Source organism: Fimicolochytrium jonesii (assembly GCF_025526975.1).
Source record: "Fimicolochytrium jonesii strain JEL569 chromosome Unknown EV422scaffold_1, whole genome shotgun sequence".
NCBI classification, from domain to species: domain Eukaryota; kingdom Fungi; phylum Chytridiomycota; class Chytridiomycetes; order Spizellomycetales; family Powellomycetaceae; genus Fimicolochytrium; species Fimicolochytrium jonesii.
The window spans coordinates 2128880-2144979 of NW_026515668.1; the positions used below are offsets into that span (position 1 = coordinate 2128880).

General features: G+C 57.6%; 8 protein-coding genes across 8 annotated transcripts; 3 read left to right on the forward strand and 5 right to left on the reverse strand.

Moving 5' to 3' along the window:
- Positions 1–1371: 1371 nt before the first annotated feature.
- Positions 1372–4825, reverse strand: EV422DRAFT_491040 (P-loop containing nucleoside triphosphate hydrolase protein; the record flags this gene model as incomplete). The annotated part of the gene is made up of 8 exons (XM_053067503.1): positions 1372–1409; positions 2361–2509; positions 2569–2605; positions 2686–2722; positions 3405–3657; positions 3737–3915; positions 3995–4544; positions 4668–4825. 8 exons carry the CDS (start codon positions 4823–4825, stop codon positions 1372–1374), a joined length of 1401 nt encoding a protein of 466 aa, XP_052930499.1.
- A 488-nt stretch (positions 4826–5313) lies between these two features.
- On the reverse strand, positions 5314–5567 carry EV422DRAFT_513207 (uncharacterized protein; the record flags this gene model as incomplete). Its single annotated transcript, XM_053069143.1, has 1 exon — positions 5314–5567. A coding segment is annotated over exon 1 (236 nt), but the record flags the coding sequence as incomplete, so codon positions are not given.
- Positions 5555–6786, reverse strand: EV422DRAFT_490919 (Presenilin-domain-containing protein; the record flags this gene model as incomplete). The annotated part of the gene is made up of 5 exons (XM_053067494.1): positions 5555–5826; positions 5917–6010; positions 6242–6414; positions 6496–6562; positions 6628–6786. Coding segments are annotated over 5 exons (765 nt in total), but the record flags the coding sequence as incomplete, so codon positions are not given.
- Positions 6787–7528: 742 nt separating this feature from the next.
- EV422DRAFT_513211 (uncharacterized protein) lies at positions 7529–8395 on the reverse strand. Its single transcript, XM_053069144.1, has one exon. The coding sequence runs from the start codon at positions 8346–8348 to the stop codon at positions 7701–7703; it is 648 nt and encodes a 215-aa protein (XP_052930502.1). The 5' UTR covers positions 8349–8395; the 3' UTR covers positions 7529–7700.
- Positions 8396–8577: 182 nt separating this feature from the next.
- On the forward strand, positions 8578–10291 carry EV422DRAFT_513213 (uncharacterized protein). Its single transcript, XM_053069145.1, has 4 exons — positions 8578–8780; positions 8864–9019; positions 9308–9743; positions 9862–10291. Exons 1-4 carry the CDS (start codon positions 8718–8720, stop codon positions 10008–10010), a joined length of 804 nt encoding a protein of 267 aa, XP_052930503.1. The 5' UTR covers positions 8578–8717; the 3' UTR covers positions 10011–10291.
- A 194-nt stretch (positions 10292–10485) lies between these two features.
- Positions 10486–11793, forward strand: EV422DRAFT_33678 (uncharacterized protein). The gene has a single exon (XM_053066414.1). The coding sequence runs from the start codon at positions 10608–10610 to the stop codon at positions 11661–11663; it is 1056 nt and encodes a 351-aa protein (XP_052930504.1). The 5' UTR covers positions 10486–10607; the 3' UTR covers positions 11664–11793.
- A 652-nt stretch (positions 11794–12445) lies between these two features.
- On the reverse strand, positions 12446–13762 carry EV422DRAFT_513218 (uncharacterized protein; the record flags this gene model as incomplete). The annotated part of the gene is made up of 2 exons (XM_053069146.1): positions 13079–13762; positions 12446–12999 (listed from the first exon to the last, which is right to left on the reverse strand). Exons 1-2 carry the CDS (start codon positions 13724–13726, stop codon positions 12448–12450), a joined length of 1200 nt encoding a protein of 399 aa, XP_052930505.1. The 5' UTR covers positions 13727–13762.
- A 90-nt stretch (positions 13763–13852) lies between these two features.
- On the forward strand, positions 13853–16099 carry EV422DRAFT_33696 (WD40-repeat-containing domain protein). Its single transcript, XM_053066418.1, has 8 exons — positions 13853–14225; positions 14298–14378; positions 14451–14697; positions 14815–14859; positions 14945–15171; positions 15232–15383; positions 15456–15571; positions 15674–16099. Exons 1-8 carry the CDS (start codon positions 13968–13970, stop codon positions 15877–15879), a joined length of 1332 nt encoding a protein of 443 aa, XP_052930506.1. The 5' UTR covers positions 13853–13967; the 3' UTR covers positions 15880–16099.
- The last annotated feature ends 1 nt before the right edge of the window (position 16100 follows it).

A 16100-nucleotide genomic window follows, 5' to 3' on the forward strand; every position in this document is an offset into this window, starting at 1 on the left:
CATGCCTTTGAACCGGAAACCGCCGCCCTAGTCCAATGCACCCTTGTCAATCGCGCCTGGTACGCCGCCGCCATCGCCGTGCTGTTCCGTGACCCCGTGTTTCCAGGCCTACCAGGTTTCATAGCCTTCATGGACCTGTGTGAACAGGTTGCGGCGGGGGACGGGAGGGACATTCAAAGACGGGGCAAGAGACGAAGGAGACGACCACGAATGCGGATCGGACACACAGGCCTCCGCGCAATGCGGACCTTCGACATTACACAAACCCCGCTCCTGAACAGCTTCCTCCGCTCAGACCACCTCACAACCCTCGCATCCGCCCACCCACCCCTCCGTCATCTCTCCCTCATTGGTTGCCGGCACCTCACCCCCGGGTGCATCGCTCATCTGTGCGCCGCCGTGCGCCGCACGCTGGAATGTATCGATTTATCGGAATGTATGGGGATGAATGATGCATGTGTGGTAGCCATCGCGGAGATGTGTCCCCGGTTGAGGGAGGTGCGGTTACGCGGGCTGCCGATCACGAATCTTGCCCTTGCGGCTATCGCGGTGCATCTTGCAGGGCGGTTGGAGGTGGTGGATGTGAGCGGGTGTGGAAGGGTTGGGGATGTAGGGTTGTGGAGGGTTGTTGAGGCTGCGACGGCGGGGAGGGGGGGGTGTCGGCTTGTGCAGTTGGGGTTCGCGGGATGTGGGGGTGTCTCGCCCTCTGTATGTCGTAAGGTGGTGGAAAGGGTGACGAAGATGTGTCCACGATTGACCGGGTTGGAGTTTACGATGCCTGCACGGAAGGTACAGTACGTGTTACCCAAATTCACTTCTCATATCCTCGAAGACGTTGATCTATATCATCCCCACCCCAGACAACCCACTCAACACCCTTCACCCTCCCCGCGCTGACTTCCCTGCACCTGCACTCCTACTTCTCCGATACCCTGAAGGCGTGCCCCAGTCTGCCATCCCTCACACCACTCACACGCACCCTCACATCGCTCACCCTCACCCACCTCCCCGCCCCGCTCTCGGCCGCGCTCGCGCACCTCCTCGCCCAATGCACGAATCTTCGACACCTCGCCCTGCCAAACTCGCCCGCGGTGGATGCGGAGGTGGTGACCGCGATCGTGGGGAGTGGGTACGCGGGCGGGTTAGCGTGGCTGAGTCTGGAGGGGTGTGGGGGTGTCGACGATGCTTGTTTGGCCGTGTTGGGGTCGTCGCGGTGTCCCGACGCTGCTTCTACCGGGCCGTCGACACCGATTCCCGCCCTCCAACCATCCGTCCAGGGATCAGAACATCGCCAACACCACCACCCACGGCTCGGATCGTTGACGACGTTGACGCTCACGCACTGTCCGAGCTTTACACCCCCCGCCCTCCTCACCCTCCTGCACGCGCTCCACCCGCCCCTCCGCCATCTCTTCATCAGCGACACCCACGCGTTCCTATTCGACGACGACCGGCACACCGTCCACCAACGACCGCCCACCCAACGCAACAGGGAAGCGGTGTGGAGCGCGCCGATATCCGTAGGCGTTGCGGACCGTAGGGATCCGGGTGGGGTGGGGAAGAGGGCGAGGTGGGTGGAGTGTGTGCGGGGGGCGAGGTTGCGGGGGGCGGCGGGGGTGGGGGAGTAACACCCAGGTGACTGTTCGAGGAGATGAGCTGTAAATGCCCGATTTTGCCCGATTTCATGTTTGGAATCGATCAAATTTCGAAATACGACATGTAATGTACATTAACCTCTCGAAACAGCCGATCGGAAATAGTTACACTATTCATTCTTTTGCACCGTACATATTAGACGGGATATTTCATACAAACGACCCTACGTTAACGCGAATGAAAAACTATAACTGACGGCTAAATCGTACGCTGAAACCTTAAACTGGGATAGAGACAGGTAATAGATACAAAAACCTGTTATGCCCAATGGGTGTGTGTGTGTGTGTGTGTGTGTGGGTGGGTGCAGCATCCCCGCTATTCTCTCCGCCGGCCATACGCCGGCGCTTTGTTTGGTTCGCACAGCGGTTCCCGATTCCTGCTGCTTTTCCGTTTTCTCGTGGTGGGTGCCGTATGCGTATGTGGATGATATCCACACCCTCCTCGAACCCCTTTCGCTCGTTTTTTTGTCGGTTGGTTCCAAAACGGCTCCCCCCAAGTTTGTTGTTGTCGTTGCATGTTCGTCATACTCACAAAACCGTTCACAGCCTCGCGTACGGGTTATACCTCCCCGCACCCCCATACCCCGCCGCCGATGCGGAGGTCCGGGTCGCGTATCGGGGTCGAGTGCCTAAACCATCGGGTGGGGGGGGGAATCATCCACACCCATATAAGGTCTTCACACCCGCGTAAGGTGATGAAAGCACGATTTACAGTACCTCCACCCCGCTCATGGTTCGCCATGTCCCTGATCTCACGCGGCACGTCCTGCCTGGCCTCGTCCAGGACGGCGATGAGCTGACGCGCGAGACGGGCCGAGGCGTCGGTGAAGAATGTGTAGGCTGTTCCGTGGGCGCTGGTTTTGCGTGGTGAGATTGTGCGATAAGGAGAAGGGGGAGGGGAAGGGGACTTTACCCGGCGCGCCCGGTACGACCTATGCGGTGGACGTAATCTATTATGGTGTGAAGTGGGGATGTTGTGTTTTAGTGTGTTTGCACGTAGGAGAGTGCTGGTTTCCGAGAGGGGGTTTACCTTCGATGTTGTTTGGGAAATCGTAGTTGATCACGTACTGAAAAGGGATGAAAAGTGTGAAATGTGCTCCGCAAGACTAACAACATGTGTTGCGACATTGTGAGACGAATACCTTGATGTCTCTGACGTCTACGAAGGATAGAGATGGTCAGTATGATAGGATCAAGGAAGGGCGCAAAGAGAAGGTTTCCGACAGGAACCGTTTCCGGCGCCTTCGAGGACAGCAAAACAGCCCACAGAAACACAAGCAACCGGCACATCTCCGCCTCGCCATCACACAACCAACCGGGACACGAAAAGGGGTAAAGAAAAAACACACCTGGGCTAATAAAAGCCTCGAGTGCGTGGATCCCCAGTCGATCGCGGAAGGTTTCACAAGATGGGCGAGGACATATGTGCATCGCAGATGCTGTTTTCCTCGCATGCATACCGCCGGCCCGAGATGCGGCGGGGAGTAGACATGGCGTTGATGTGAAGCGCGGGGAGGGAATAATGTGCCCATGGGGAAGGATGGTGGGATAGTAGGGGTCGCATAATAGGGGGGTGGGGTGGCAAACTCAGTGGATGAAGCATGCGAAGCAGCTAAACCGCACTCGGAGTGAGCGGGGACGAATGCCTCCCCTTCGCTGTTCGGAGGTTCAGAGAGGATCTCTACTGTCGTCCTGACCCCACGCCGACTCTCGAATCCTCCCGAACCCCCCAAAAGACAAAAGAAACACATCACTGGCGCCAAACTCACCCAACCCCCTCGCCGCAACATCCGTCGCAACAAGCACAGCACAGCTCCCCTTCTTGAACTGATCCATGGTCCAATCCCGTTCGTTCTGGCCTTTATCCCCATGGATCGCGAGGGAGCGGTAACCGGACTGTTGCAGGTAATCGTTGACTTCGTCTGCCATGCGTTTTGTGCTGGTGAAGACAAGCACTTTGGTGTGATGGGCTTGGTGGGGGGTGCCAAGGATTCTGAGGAGTCTGTGTGGGAAATAGGGACATGTTGTGTGAGCGACGAAAGGGAGAGAAATATTGGATTGAGATGGTATGATGCCCATACTTGGGTCGCTTTTCGTAGTTGGTGCAAACTTCGAAGAGTTGTCGCACATTATGACTGGCTGAAAGCGACAACGACCCGACGTTGACTTGCAAGTAATCCTTCAAATAGTCATGAGCGAGGTTCTGCACTTCTTTGGGCCAGGTTGCGGACCACATCAGCGTTTGGCGGTCTGGCCTTATCTGTTTGTGTTTGCATGCCATCAGTTATAAATCTTGGAAGTGGTAGATCTGTGAACTTCGGGGGGGGACGAGAACGCACCTGATCAACAATCTTGCGAATCTGGGGCTCGAACCCCATATCCAACATCCGATCGGCCTCATCCATCACCAAATAAGTTATCCTCTTCAAATTCGTGTAGCCGGATTCCACCAGATCAATCAATCGACCGGGTGTAGCAATACAGATCTCCACCCCACCGCGCAACGCATTGATCTGCTTCTGACGCGGCGCACCACCATACAAGCACACATTCTTGAGCTTCGAGGACGACCCGAATTTGTCGCACTCCTCTTTGATCTGCCCCGCGAGTTCGCGCGTCGGGGCCAGGAGGAGCACGATGGGGCCTTCGCCGGGTCGGAGGAGCGGTTGGGCGTTGATATGCACGATGGCGGGTAGGATGTAGGCGAGCGTCTTGCCGGATCCGGTTTCTGCGATGCCGACGAGATCTCGGCCGCTTAGGGCCATGGGCCAACCTTGCGACTGGATCGGGGTGGGCTTTGTGAACCCCGCGCCTAGGATCTCTTTCAACACGTAGGATGGGAAGTTGGCTTCCTGAAACTTTTCGATGGGCCTGGGGATGGGCTTGGGGCTGTAGGAAAGGTGTCTATTAGCGAAGACTCTTCGCTCGCCACAAGCATATTGGGCGAGAAAACCGCTATTCACTCGCACACGGTCGCCGTCCTCCCACAACTCCCAACGCAATACAACCTACCCATCAACAGTAATCGCCCATTTCCTCCTAAAAGCCTCCACCTCCCCCTCACTTCTCCCCTTCACAACAGCACTCTGCACATAAAAATTCTTCTCAAACCGCGGCACCTGCTCGCGCGCCCAGTCGATCTTCACAAGGTTGGCTCCAAGCTGGGACATCTTATCTGTGCGGGTCGGGTAGGAGTAGGAGGAAGACTGGCTGTAGCCGTTGCTGGAGGGGTAGTATGAGGACGAGGGGGTGGTGGGGTAGCTGCTGCTGGTGTAGCCGTGGCGGTGGGAATCGGGATCGTAGTAGCTCATCTTGGGGGGTGTGGCGTGTGGGTGGGACTTTGTGTGAGTGTTGGCAGGGAGGGATGAGTAGAGCGCTTGAATACGGATGTGGTGGTAGTGCTAGTTGTTGTTCTTTCCGCTCCACTGTAGTTCCACCGAGTTCCCAGACAGATTGCCAAGAGTCGAGGAGGTGAGTTGATGGCGGCGGGGGGGGGGGGGGGGGGGGGGTGAGAGGGGACGGCGAATAATGTCTGGTTTCGACAGTTTGGTCCCTTGAAATACAGTACATGTTTTGGGACCTTCATCAAATCCATCCAGTGCGCCCGAAAAAGGTGCACAATATACAAACTAAAGCCAGATCCCACCGTCCCCATTCCCTTCAATCCCCACCAAATGAAATTTTTTTTTTAAAACAGAATCACAATCGAGGGGGCGGATCGAAGTTGGGACGGAGAATCGTCTTTTCTGGATCCCTCGCAACATGTCACATCCACCTCGTATTGCCTGTCGTAAACTGCACGCTATATCATGTCTGTATGTATGTATAGTGAAGCCAGAAATGCGTCTACATCTAAATAACAATATCCCAAAAAAAAAAACCTCCCACCCATTCATTCCTCACACAAAAACCATGCCCCCACCGCCCCCCCTCCCCACCCACAGCCAACCATCCTGCCCCTCCGCACGCACCCTCGCACCCACCCTCAGCAACCCGCCCACAAACCCCACCAGCGTCACCGCGCTCACAAAATAAAACAAGATCCCAAACGCAATACTAATCGGCAGTGCGGGTAGCGCTTTTTGGTACAGCGCGAGGAGGAAGATGGTCATGTTGAGGCCGGTGAGGACCGCGAGGGTCGAGGTGAGTGTCGTCAGGGGGTCGAAGAGGGCTGTGAAAAAACACGGGAACGGGGGTTAGATTCGACGGGGAGGGGGGGGGGGGGGGGGGGGCAGACGTCGGGGATGGACATGTGTTTTACCTGCGCGAGCGACAAGGACGCTATAAAACACGAAATCGCCCAGTCCCAACTTCAACCCGCCTCGGACCGCTTCCTCATCCTCATCCTCCTCCTCCTCCTCCTCCGCGTCCCTCTCCAACCCCCTACTGGGCGGCAGGGCGGTCATCTCGATCGTCTCGGGGCGGGCCACCCCGCGCGGCGTGATCAGGCTCGCCGCGTCGCCGTACTCGCCCGCGGGGTCCATCGCCGCCGAGGAGGCCATGCTGATCGCGACGCTGGGGCGGCGGTTGTTCGCCGTGGTCGTGGTCATCATACCGGTCGCGGTGGGCGAGATCGGCGGACTGACCACCTCTCTCGGCTCCGCAGGCGAGACCCTCAACGAAGGCGGCACACCCGGCCCCGCCATGGTCATCCACACCATCACGCTGTACAGCAACGCGGGGATCTCGCGGTCCTGCGTCTGCGCGGTCTCGACGAGGATCCGGAGGGGGCCGAACGGGCAGAGGACTGCTATCAAATCTATTGTTTGTGTGTGATTGTTTGTTTAGCTGTGTGTGAATTTTCTTTTTCAGAGGGGATGGGGGTTTTTCGTTTACGTACCCCAGATGGCTAGCAAGCCGAGCAGGATCCATGTCGTCAGCGCAGGTATCTTCGTCAACGTATACGCCTAGATTCCCTCTTAGAAATCAACATCCACCCCCTGAGTTCCTGGCCACACCCTCCCGCACTCACCATCATACTACTAATCCCGACCAGATACCCCTGCTGCACCCTCAGCGGCCCGCGCCCAAAGATCATCAGCACCCCCACGATCGTCAGATTCCAGATGAAGAACCAGAATGTTATCTGGTCGAGGGGGAGGTTGTGCACCGATAATAGCTCGGAGGAGAGGGTGTAGCTGAAGGTCCCGATGAGGGCGAGGATGACGAGGGTGAAGAACGCGTAGAGGATCTAGGAAAAGCGTCATCGGGGGGGGATGTTGGTGAACTGGAGCATGGCGATGGGGGCGTGAATCTTTTTTTTTTTATCACCTTCATGCAGTTGAAATAAAAAAGCACCACGATGACGATGGTCGCCCCGACGATTTGGCCGAGGATACCGAGTGCGGATAAGAAAGCGGGGCCAGAGTCGGTGGATGAGAAGCCGAGGTCGGGGGTTCCCCCTCCTCCTCCTCCTCCTCCTCCTCCTCCGCCTCCTCCGCCTGCTGATGCCACGATTCTGAAAACACCGTCAGTTACACGATCCAGAAATTCTGGGTTGAGGGAGGGGCAACGCCATGCATACCCAGTATCGAAGTTTGGCTCCACGGCAGTCGTCAACTTAACCCACATGATACTCAACACCATGCAGCAGATGACAGGCTTGATCAATAAATAAATCTGCTCCATGTAGAATTTCAAATCAGCCGCTTTTTCTTCTTCTGTTAATTCTTCTTCTTCTTGTGGTGGTGGTGGTGGTGGTGGTGCAGGTGGTGATAGCACGACGGGCGTGGTGGCGAGGTCGATGGTGGAGGCAGGCTGTTGGGATAGGGGTGGGGTGAGTGAGGGGGGAGGGAAGGGAAGGGCAGGGATTCGAAGGGATGGGGGGGACGTACGGAGGTGGTGGCGGGACGGGTGGTGGATTTGAAGAAGGATTTGATGCGGGATATGAGTTGGGCTGTGGGGGAGGGAGACATAGTGGCTTAGTAGTGTGATTTTTGATGGAGGTGGCTGGGAATCGAAAGCGTCCGTCCCCATCCGGAAAATGGCGTATAGGCAGCGGTATCGGAGCGAGCGAGCGGTGGGCGGAGCGGTCGCTGCTGCTCGCTAAGAGCCGCAGTGAGCAAAGTATCGCTCCGCTCGCCGCTCGCTTCTCTCGGACTCCCGGGAGCAAATCCATGGCATCGCTATCCCTCGGCCCCCTTCCAGCATTCGTTCCACTCTCTTTCTCTCCCAACCCACAAACACATACGTACTATCAGAGTTGATGACCTGCGCGGCATTTCCACGCCCTCTAACCTGTCTCCTCCGCCTGGCGCCATGTCTCTCCCTCAACGATCCCGTCGACCGCGTCATCGGCGGCGGTGCTGTCGCAGAAGCTGTAGCATCACTAGCGGACGGGGTTCCCGCGACGGCCGTGGTCTCAATCGGCACAACGACCGTTGAATGCAGCACATTCGTCGTGGCCGTACCAGCCGCCGCCGCCGCCGCCGCCGCCACCACCGATGATGATCTCCCAGCACTCCCGCCCCGCTTCCCGTTGACGTTCCCCAAACACACGGCCTTATGCAGCTCCCAGTCCCTCGCCTGACACGCGTGCGAGCAGTACCGACAGGCAGGCCCGCAGTGCGGACACATGAAGCGGGCGTTGTTTTGGCAGACTGTGCATGGCTGTTGAGCAGCGGGTTGTGGTGGTGGTTCTGGAGGTTGGGCGTCGGGTATGGGGGAGGTGTGTTTCCGTGCTGGGGCGCTCATGACGGTAGTGGGGGGGGGGGGGGTGGTTTCCGAGGGAGTCCCGCAAGTCCAACGGGTGTTGATTCTTGATGAACCCGCGAACAAGCCTCCCTCCCTCACAGTCCCTCACAGTCGGTCCCTCTCAGTGCCTCACACGCGCGCGAGACTTGAGAGACTACTTGCTGTGAGTCACGCGGACCTCTCCCCTCTTGCGGCCCTCGCCCTCTCCTTCTTCTCCTTCCCAGAAGCCCAACAAAGAAACAAGCTTCACTTCCCCCCCTTGCTTCCCAACGAGGCTTCCCAACTACAACCACCCCCACACTCCGCCTTTTCCCACCACTACCCTCAGCCGCAAACCACACAGCAACTACCGCAACAACTACCGCAACAATGGTCAACCTGTCCGCCATAACAAGGGACATCAAGTTCCTGCTCACTGTCGCTTTCGCTGTGGTATGTCCACCACATAACTCCCTTTGCAAACCCACACAGCTACACTGCGAAACACACTGATGTATTCTAACTGTTCATGTTAGCTCGGCTGGCTCCTCACATTCATCGGTCTGTGTGTGATTGAGTCAGATGCCGGAGGAATCTCAGGGCTCTGGTTTCATCTGTTTTTCGTCTTTTTCACCATTGTCGCCGTCATTACGAGTGTTGTCACGGGGAGTGTGCTCAATTATCGTACTTGTGTAGGTACCCGAGCGGTGGGGTGGGTGTACGGGAATGGAGGGAGTACGCGACGAGCGAAGCGAGGCGCAGGAATGCTTTGAGGCAGGCGAGCCCTAGCAAAGCGATGGCGAGCCCACGCGGAGCGAGTTCATTGCGCAAAAGGCGCAGGAGCCCTAGCCACGGCTCTTAGCGAGCCTACCCACCCATGACTTCAATCATTCAATCGTCCATCATCCATCCCTCATCAATCGCTTCGCGGACTCGAACACACGCACACACACACTCATCCCACCCTCCCTTTTTTGTAGCTGGTAGCATTACTCGCCATCTCCTTCGTCTACATCTCCGACGACCTCAACGTGACCCTTCACGAAACCAACCCCATCCTCCCCCACAAACTACGCGACGGCGTGCGCCTCACCTCCGCCGGCCTCTTCTTCCTCTCCTTCGCCATCCTCCCCTGGATCATCTTCTTCGGATCTTCGGAAGAAGCCGCGGTCAACACGCTGGTCAACAGGGAGGGCACGTTGCGGTTGCCGTCGTTTAGGAATGTCAATGGAGGCCAGCCGGCGGGAAATCAGAGTGGGCCGGCGCCGTATGCGGTTGATTCGACGACGAATTTGTCTGGTGCGACGGCGGTGAATGGAGGGAATAGGGAATCGAAGTTGCCGGCTATGCCTGTGGGCGGCATCGTCGCGGCGGGGGCTGGGGCGCAGAATCAGAAGGCTGTTGCCTTGTTTCCATGTGAGTCGGAGGAGAGCGAGGGGTGCTGGGGGCTCTTGCGAGCGAGACGAGCCCGTCTTGTCTCTTCGTTCCCGTTTCTCTATTTCACTCACCCTCCCATCTCATCCACAAATTCCAGACGAAGCAAACCCAGAAGACCCCTCAGAACTCTCCTTTGTAAAAGGCGACCAATTCGACATTGTCAACAACCAAGGCAAATGGTGGCAGGTCCGGAAATCCGACGGTACGGTCGGGATTGCGCCGTCGAATTATTTGCAGCTTCAATAAAAAAAAAACGCTCGAGTCATCATACCTCGGAATTCGCATACCACCCCCGCAAGCGTTGAGATGAAACCCACCGCACGCACACATCCAGCCCCACCCCTGCAACCCCCACATAACACTAGGTATCACCTAGTCTAGACGAAACACAACCAATATCCTTATTGTCCATCCCACCCCGCCTAATGATTATTCAGCAAGAGCATGGAAGTATAAACCTGTTTAATGTCCCCAAGTTTTTTTTTGTTACGTGGAAAGGAGGGAATGGAAACTGGTTTATCGTTTACGCTCGGACTTGGCTACGTCGTCGGAGGGAGTCAGCGGTGAATTCGCAGGGGCGAGGCGTTGATGAGACTCCCTGAAGCCTGGTGGTCTCAAGAGCCTAGCTGTGAGCAGACGAACGCAAGAGCAGCGTTGAATATGAGGTGGTGCCAACCCCCGGAAGGGACGTATCGGGGACATACAGTATGTGAGGAACAGAGTGGGAATGAATCGGAAGGGAAAAGGACGCGCAACGAACGCGTTTCCTCACCCTCCAACCGAATATTCACCACCCAGTCCTCTCCACTTCCATCACCAACTTTTTCGTCTCACGCAAAAACAATGTCATCCCACACCGACGAAATAACCTCTCTCCGCCGCAAAACAGCATCGCTCATCACGTCCCTCCAACAGGCCAGGAAGAAACGTGTCAGAGACCCGTTGGTGGAATTGCGGCCGATATGTGAACAGGATGACAACAACGCCTTGGATGTGAGGGAGCATCTTGGGAGAGATTCGACGACCCGCAACAACTCGAGAGGGGTGGGGAGTGGAAAGAGGGGTGAGGTGGTGGGAAAGGAGAGCGGGACGCTAGTCCTTCCGCGATCGTTGTCGACGACCAAGGTTCATCCGCCAACGACGCATAACCACCCGCCAGCGACCAAATTGTCTCACCCCGCCTCCTCCATCCGCTTCTCGCCGAGTCTACCTACCCCCAAACGCCCAACGACATCATCCACCCGCCACAAACCCACCCCCACAACGTCGTCGTCGATACATCAATCCCTCGCTCAATCCTCCCGCACCGCCCACACCCTCCTCTCCACCGCCGACGACACCTACCTCAACATCATCGACCTCTTCCGCCGCTCCGACCCGGACTGTTATTTCGCTGACCCCCCGAAACGCGTGAGGGCGTACGACTGGCATACACTCCACGACGCGGATCCCCCTGTTGATGATCACACCTTGGACGCGGGGGTGAGGGTGGATGCCGGTGGCGGGACGGAGGCGGGGGTCTACACCACGGGCGTGTTCCGGGTGGATAAACGGTTACACCCACACCCGGTGGACATCCCCTACATCCACCTCCCGGGTCTCGATCCCTGCGTCCCAGCAGACGGCGCCCCCGACGCAGCCCCCGTGAAAGTCAGCCTCCCGCGTCGCTACGTGCCCCCGGACGCGTTCGCATCCCAGCACATATACACCCCGCACACGTTTGCGACCCTCCCGTCGGGGGATAGCATCGACATCCGCGACCATCTGTTGAAGGGCGGGAACCATTACCTGTGGGTGTTGCGGCAGAGACGCATACGGCCCGATCGGGCGCACGTGTTGGACGCTGCCATTCGTCGCAGTATGCGGAGCCCGGAGACCGCACAAGCGGTCATGCCCTGAGGACACCAGCACCCCATTCTCGCCGGTCTCCTACATCTACCCCCCGAATCGCGAGCACACCATCCAAGGGATCCCAGCCATAGCGGACCGTCAAAGCTGTCCTCCTCTCAAAAAAAAAGGGAAAGCGTGGACCCGATGACCCCCTCCCGTCTCGTCGAACACATCGGACGCGGACAACTCAAGCGCATACACTGGCCGCAAGTCTCTACTGGAACATATGGACAACGGAGAAATGGGGTAGGGACATATCGTCGGCGCCCATGGATTGCGCCCTTGGAAGCATCAACGTGGGCTTTCCACGACGGAAGCTGCCGGAGAGCGATGGCGATGTCGTGCGCGTTGGCCGATATAGGTCCGGACAAAGATTGGACCTGCTCCCAAAGTTGTGGGGTGTAAGTCAACCCCGCCGACTGTTTGGGGACATCGGTTGCTGTAATGCTCTGGTTGACAACCGCTCTCCCATGGGACGCGGGTGCCGCGCCGAGAAGCGCACAGGAGGTGTTTTAGTTCAAAAGGGTCAGGTCAGGGACGGAGGGGGGATTAACATCACATCCGCAGGCATCAAGGGCATCTATGACGAGATGCGGTCTCGTCATGTGCCTGGCAAAACCTGCACTCCCCGGCGTTTTTCGCGGTGCATGGAATCTATTCTACAATACAATTCTGGGTCAAACCTAGACTACACCTCGCACTACACATGCACACACTTGGTGAGGACTCACCCACCCGGGCCCACCACGCACGGGCTGTCACCCACCCCCCCCCCCCCCCCCCCCCCCCCCATTCACGCGACAAAATTCCGACGATTCAACGCCATCCCCTTCAACCCCCTGATCTCGCTCTTCGTATCCGCCACCGCCTTCGTTAACCTCGCCGTCGCCTCCCCCGCCCCTCCCATTCCTCCTCCAAACGCGTAAAACCCGGCCATCCCCGGCGGGACATGGATTTCGGTTGTGATGTCTTGCGCGAGGGCGCGGGTGGATGCGCGGAGGGATTCGAGTGGCGTTGGAGAAGCGGAGGGATCGGTCCGGGGGGAGAGGAGGGTGAGGGTGGATTGCAGGCGGGAGAGGGATGCTGTAGTCTTGGTTATGTGGGTGCGGATTGTGGATGCGAGGGTGGTTGTGGGGTCGGCTTTGGTGAGCAGGTCTGCCAATGTAGGTTCGGAGTCCGGCTCGGATGCAGGTGGTGGTGAAGGCAAGGTAGGAGCCGCAGGTGTTGTGTATAGGCCAGCAAAAGCGACAAACTTCTCTAGAAAAGCGGTGATCATCGTCTGCCGTTGGTGCTGGAACTCCGCGTACGTCGTTTGGAAACGGGTGTAGGTTGGGAGGAGGTAGTGCTAAGGCGAACTCAGCGTTAAGTTTTGTCATCCCCGCCCGGCTATCCACCCCCATGTGTCCTTTATTCCTCCAACTCACCTTGACGATCCTCGCAACCCCAATCGCAGCGCCCCCACTCAACAACACCACCAAAAGCACATTCTTTGCCACTTCCGCCCAACTCCTCCCGCGGTGCTGTATCGCGGACATGTGCGGTATTTGGGCGGGACGTCCGTATGAATCCACCGCAACACCGGCCCGGTTAACGGCAACCCCAATCTCCCCCTCACTCATGCCCTTTCCTCGCAAAAACGCCGCTTTGCTTTCCCATGATGCGTCACGCACGGATGGGGAGGTTAGGAAGTTTATGGCTTGGGTTATTGCGTCTTCTCGATTTGCGGCCGGCGGTGATTGTGTTTGCGATTGGGACGAAACTTGAGGGAGCGGTGTGGGCGGAAGGGGAGCCGGAGGCAGAGCGGCGGCAGCGGCTTTCTGGCGAGCGAGCAGTTCTTCTTTTATCTTTTCACGTTGTGTGGGTGTTAATGCGAACGGCGGTGGCGAGGGATTTGCCGCGGCCGATTGTTGTTGTCGTTGTTGTGATGGTTGGGTCGGGGTTGCGGCGGAGGCCTTGGTCGCGGGTGGGCTGCTGGACGGGGTGGACAGCAGGGATGCTGGGACAGCGGAGGGTGATGGAGGAGGGTTGGGGGTGTCGTCTTCTGGCATGGTTGATCGTCGGTCACTTCCCATTCCCTCGCTGATTCCTACATGTACTTGATTCCTACTTTCGGGCCCCATTCGACGCGGACCGGAATCTCCGGAATCTTGCAACATCGCCAACCCACATGAGATCTCACCACACACAATATTGCCAACCTGTGTGCAAAGTGTATAAACAGGTGGTTTCTCGACAATCAACTAAGCCATACACATCCCGGTTCACCATCCTGGCGCAAAACTCCCTCCCTTCCCCTTCCCAAAACGTAACAAAATGCCATCCACATCCTCCATCCTCCCCACCCTATCAACCACTCCGCAAATCCACCGCATCCCCCACCTAACGACCCAACCCGACTTTGCCACCGACCTGCACGCCGCTTACCACCCCTCTTCCCAGCCCCCGCAACCTTTTTGGCTTTCTCTCTATAATTATGATGGGAAGGACAGCGTGCATGCCAAGATCACGCCACGCGCCGGGGGTGGGTTGGAGGTGGATGTCGAGGGTGTGCAGGTTGAAGGGCGGGGTGAGGTTTGTAAGGAGGAAATGACGAGGAAAATGAGATGGAAGTGATGATACTTATGTGTACTTTCGGGCGCGCAGACTTCATTTTGGCTTCTCCATCCCGACGGGACACGCACGCTGTTCCTGGCGCCTGTGCGGCAGTACGAAGGGCTCACACCGGTACGTGGAGATGTCATCGAAGCAATTTGCAACAACGACCCCCCGAGCATATTAACGCCAAACGCAAATCAGACAACAACATTATCCATCTCCCCCACGCGCAGCCACCTCCTCCTCGGCTCTACCGACGGGCGTCTCCAGATAGTTGATGCGGCGGACGGGACGTTGAGGAGGGAGTTAAAGGGGCATGTGGGGGATGTGACGAGTGCGAGGTTCTTTCCTAGCGGGGTAGTCGTTTTGAGCGGGGCGATGGATATGCGCGTTAGGATTTGGGGAATGGATGGGGCGTGTGCGGCGGTGCTGGAGGGGCATGGGGGACGTGAGTACTCGAGTTTGGGATGTGGGTGGTTGGAATGGAAAACGGCCTAGGGGCACGGGGGCATCCGTCATTAGGAGTGCTGATTCCTCTTTGTTTCTCGCTCCCGCCAATCATAAGGAATCACGGACACGGCGATCGTCGAGCGAGGCCGCAACATTCTAAGTGAGTTTGCACGGAACAGTGGTCCCTGTTTTGCCACCTGGGGACTCACGTAACATCCCACCGAATTACACCCCCTTCATCAAAGCATCCTCACAGGACGGCACAATCCGCCTCTGGGACTGCGGATCCGCGCGCGTCCTCGCCAAAATCGCACCGGGAGCGGGCGGGATCAATCAGATGTCGCTGGGGGTGGAGGTGGTGAACGCGGATGGGGAGGTGGTGGATGGTGTGGGCGGTGCAGAGATCGACCCAGCAGAGACGGGAACAGACAACAAGCTCCTCTTTGCAGTGACTGAGAACGGAAGCCTGCTCGTAAGTCCTTTGCCCCACACATTCCTCTCTCCCCTCGTCTCACCCCGCCCATCCCATCAGGGCTACAACCTCCGCACCCGCTTCCTGATCTTCTCCGCCCATTCCCCAACCTCCGCATCCCTAACATCCGTACACTACTCCCCCGAAACCCACTGTGTCGCAGCAGGCGCCGCGGACGGCGTTGTCGTGGTTTGGGATGTGCGGGAACCTAGGTGAGAAAAAATGATTCCGCCTCACGGTCTTCACACGTGACGCGTGATTGATCGCCTTGTATTGCATGACAGCACACCCATAACAGCCTTCAAACGCAACGAGGCGGCGATCACGCATGTGCGGATCCTGGGGCCCCCGTCGTCGTCGTCGATACCCTCGGACGAAATCGTGCTTGTCGTCGCTACAGGTAAGTGGGGGGTGTGATCCCCTCTCCCGTTTGCGTTCTCACATCCGTCGCACTCATCGCATTTCATACACGCACCCTCTCGGTGATTATAAACAAACACAGGCGACGGCACCCTCTCAACCCTCTCCATCCCACTCACGGGTTCCGGCGCCCTCCCGCCGCGGATCGTGACCGAGTATGTTGGCGCGGACGTTGACCCGCTGTATGCGTTTGATGTAGCGGCAGGCGGGGCGGAGGAGACGGAGGTGGTTGCGGCGGGGAGGGATGGGGTTGTTAGGTTTTATGCGGGTGTGAGTTGGGAAGAGTGAGAATGGATGCGGCGGTAGGGTGGGTTGTGTGGGAGCGTCCCTTGCCGGTGCTTCTTCCTTTCCTTTCCTTTTTTAATTCGAGGGTGGGGAAGGCGACGTAGCAAACATCCATTCGTGTGGGCGACCGTCCATAGTCCGATGATGTTATGATAATGATATGCAACAAAAATAAATAACAACCTCGAGGGGGGCTCACAACGCCTACAAATGCTATCCTCCTC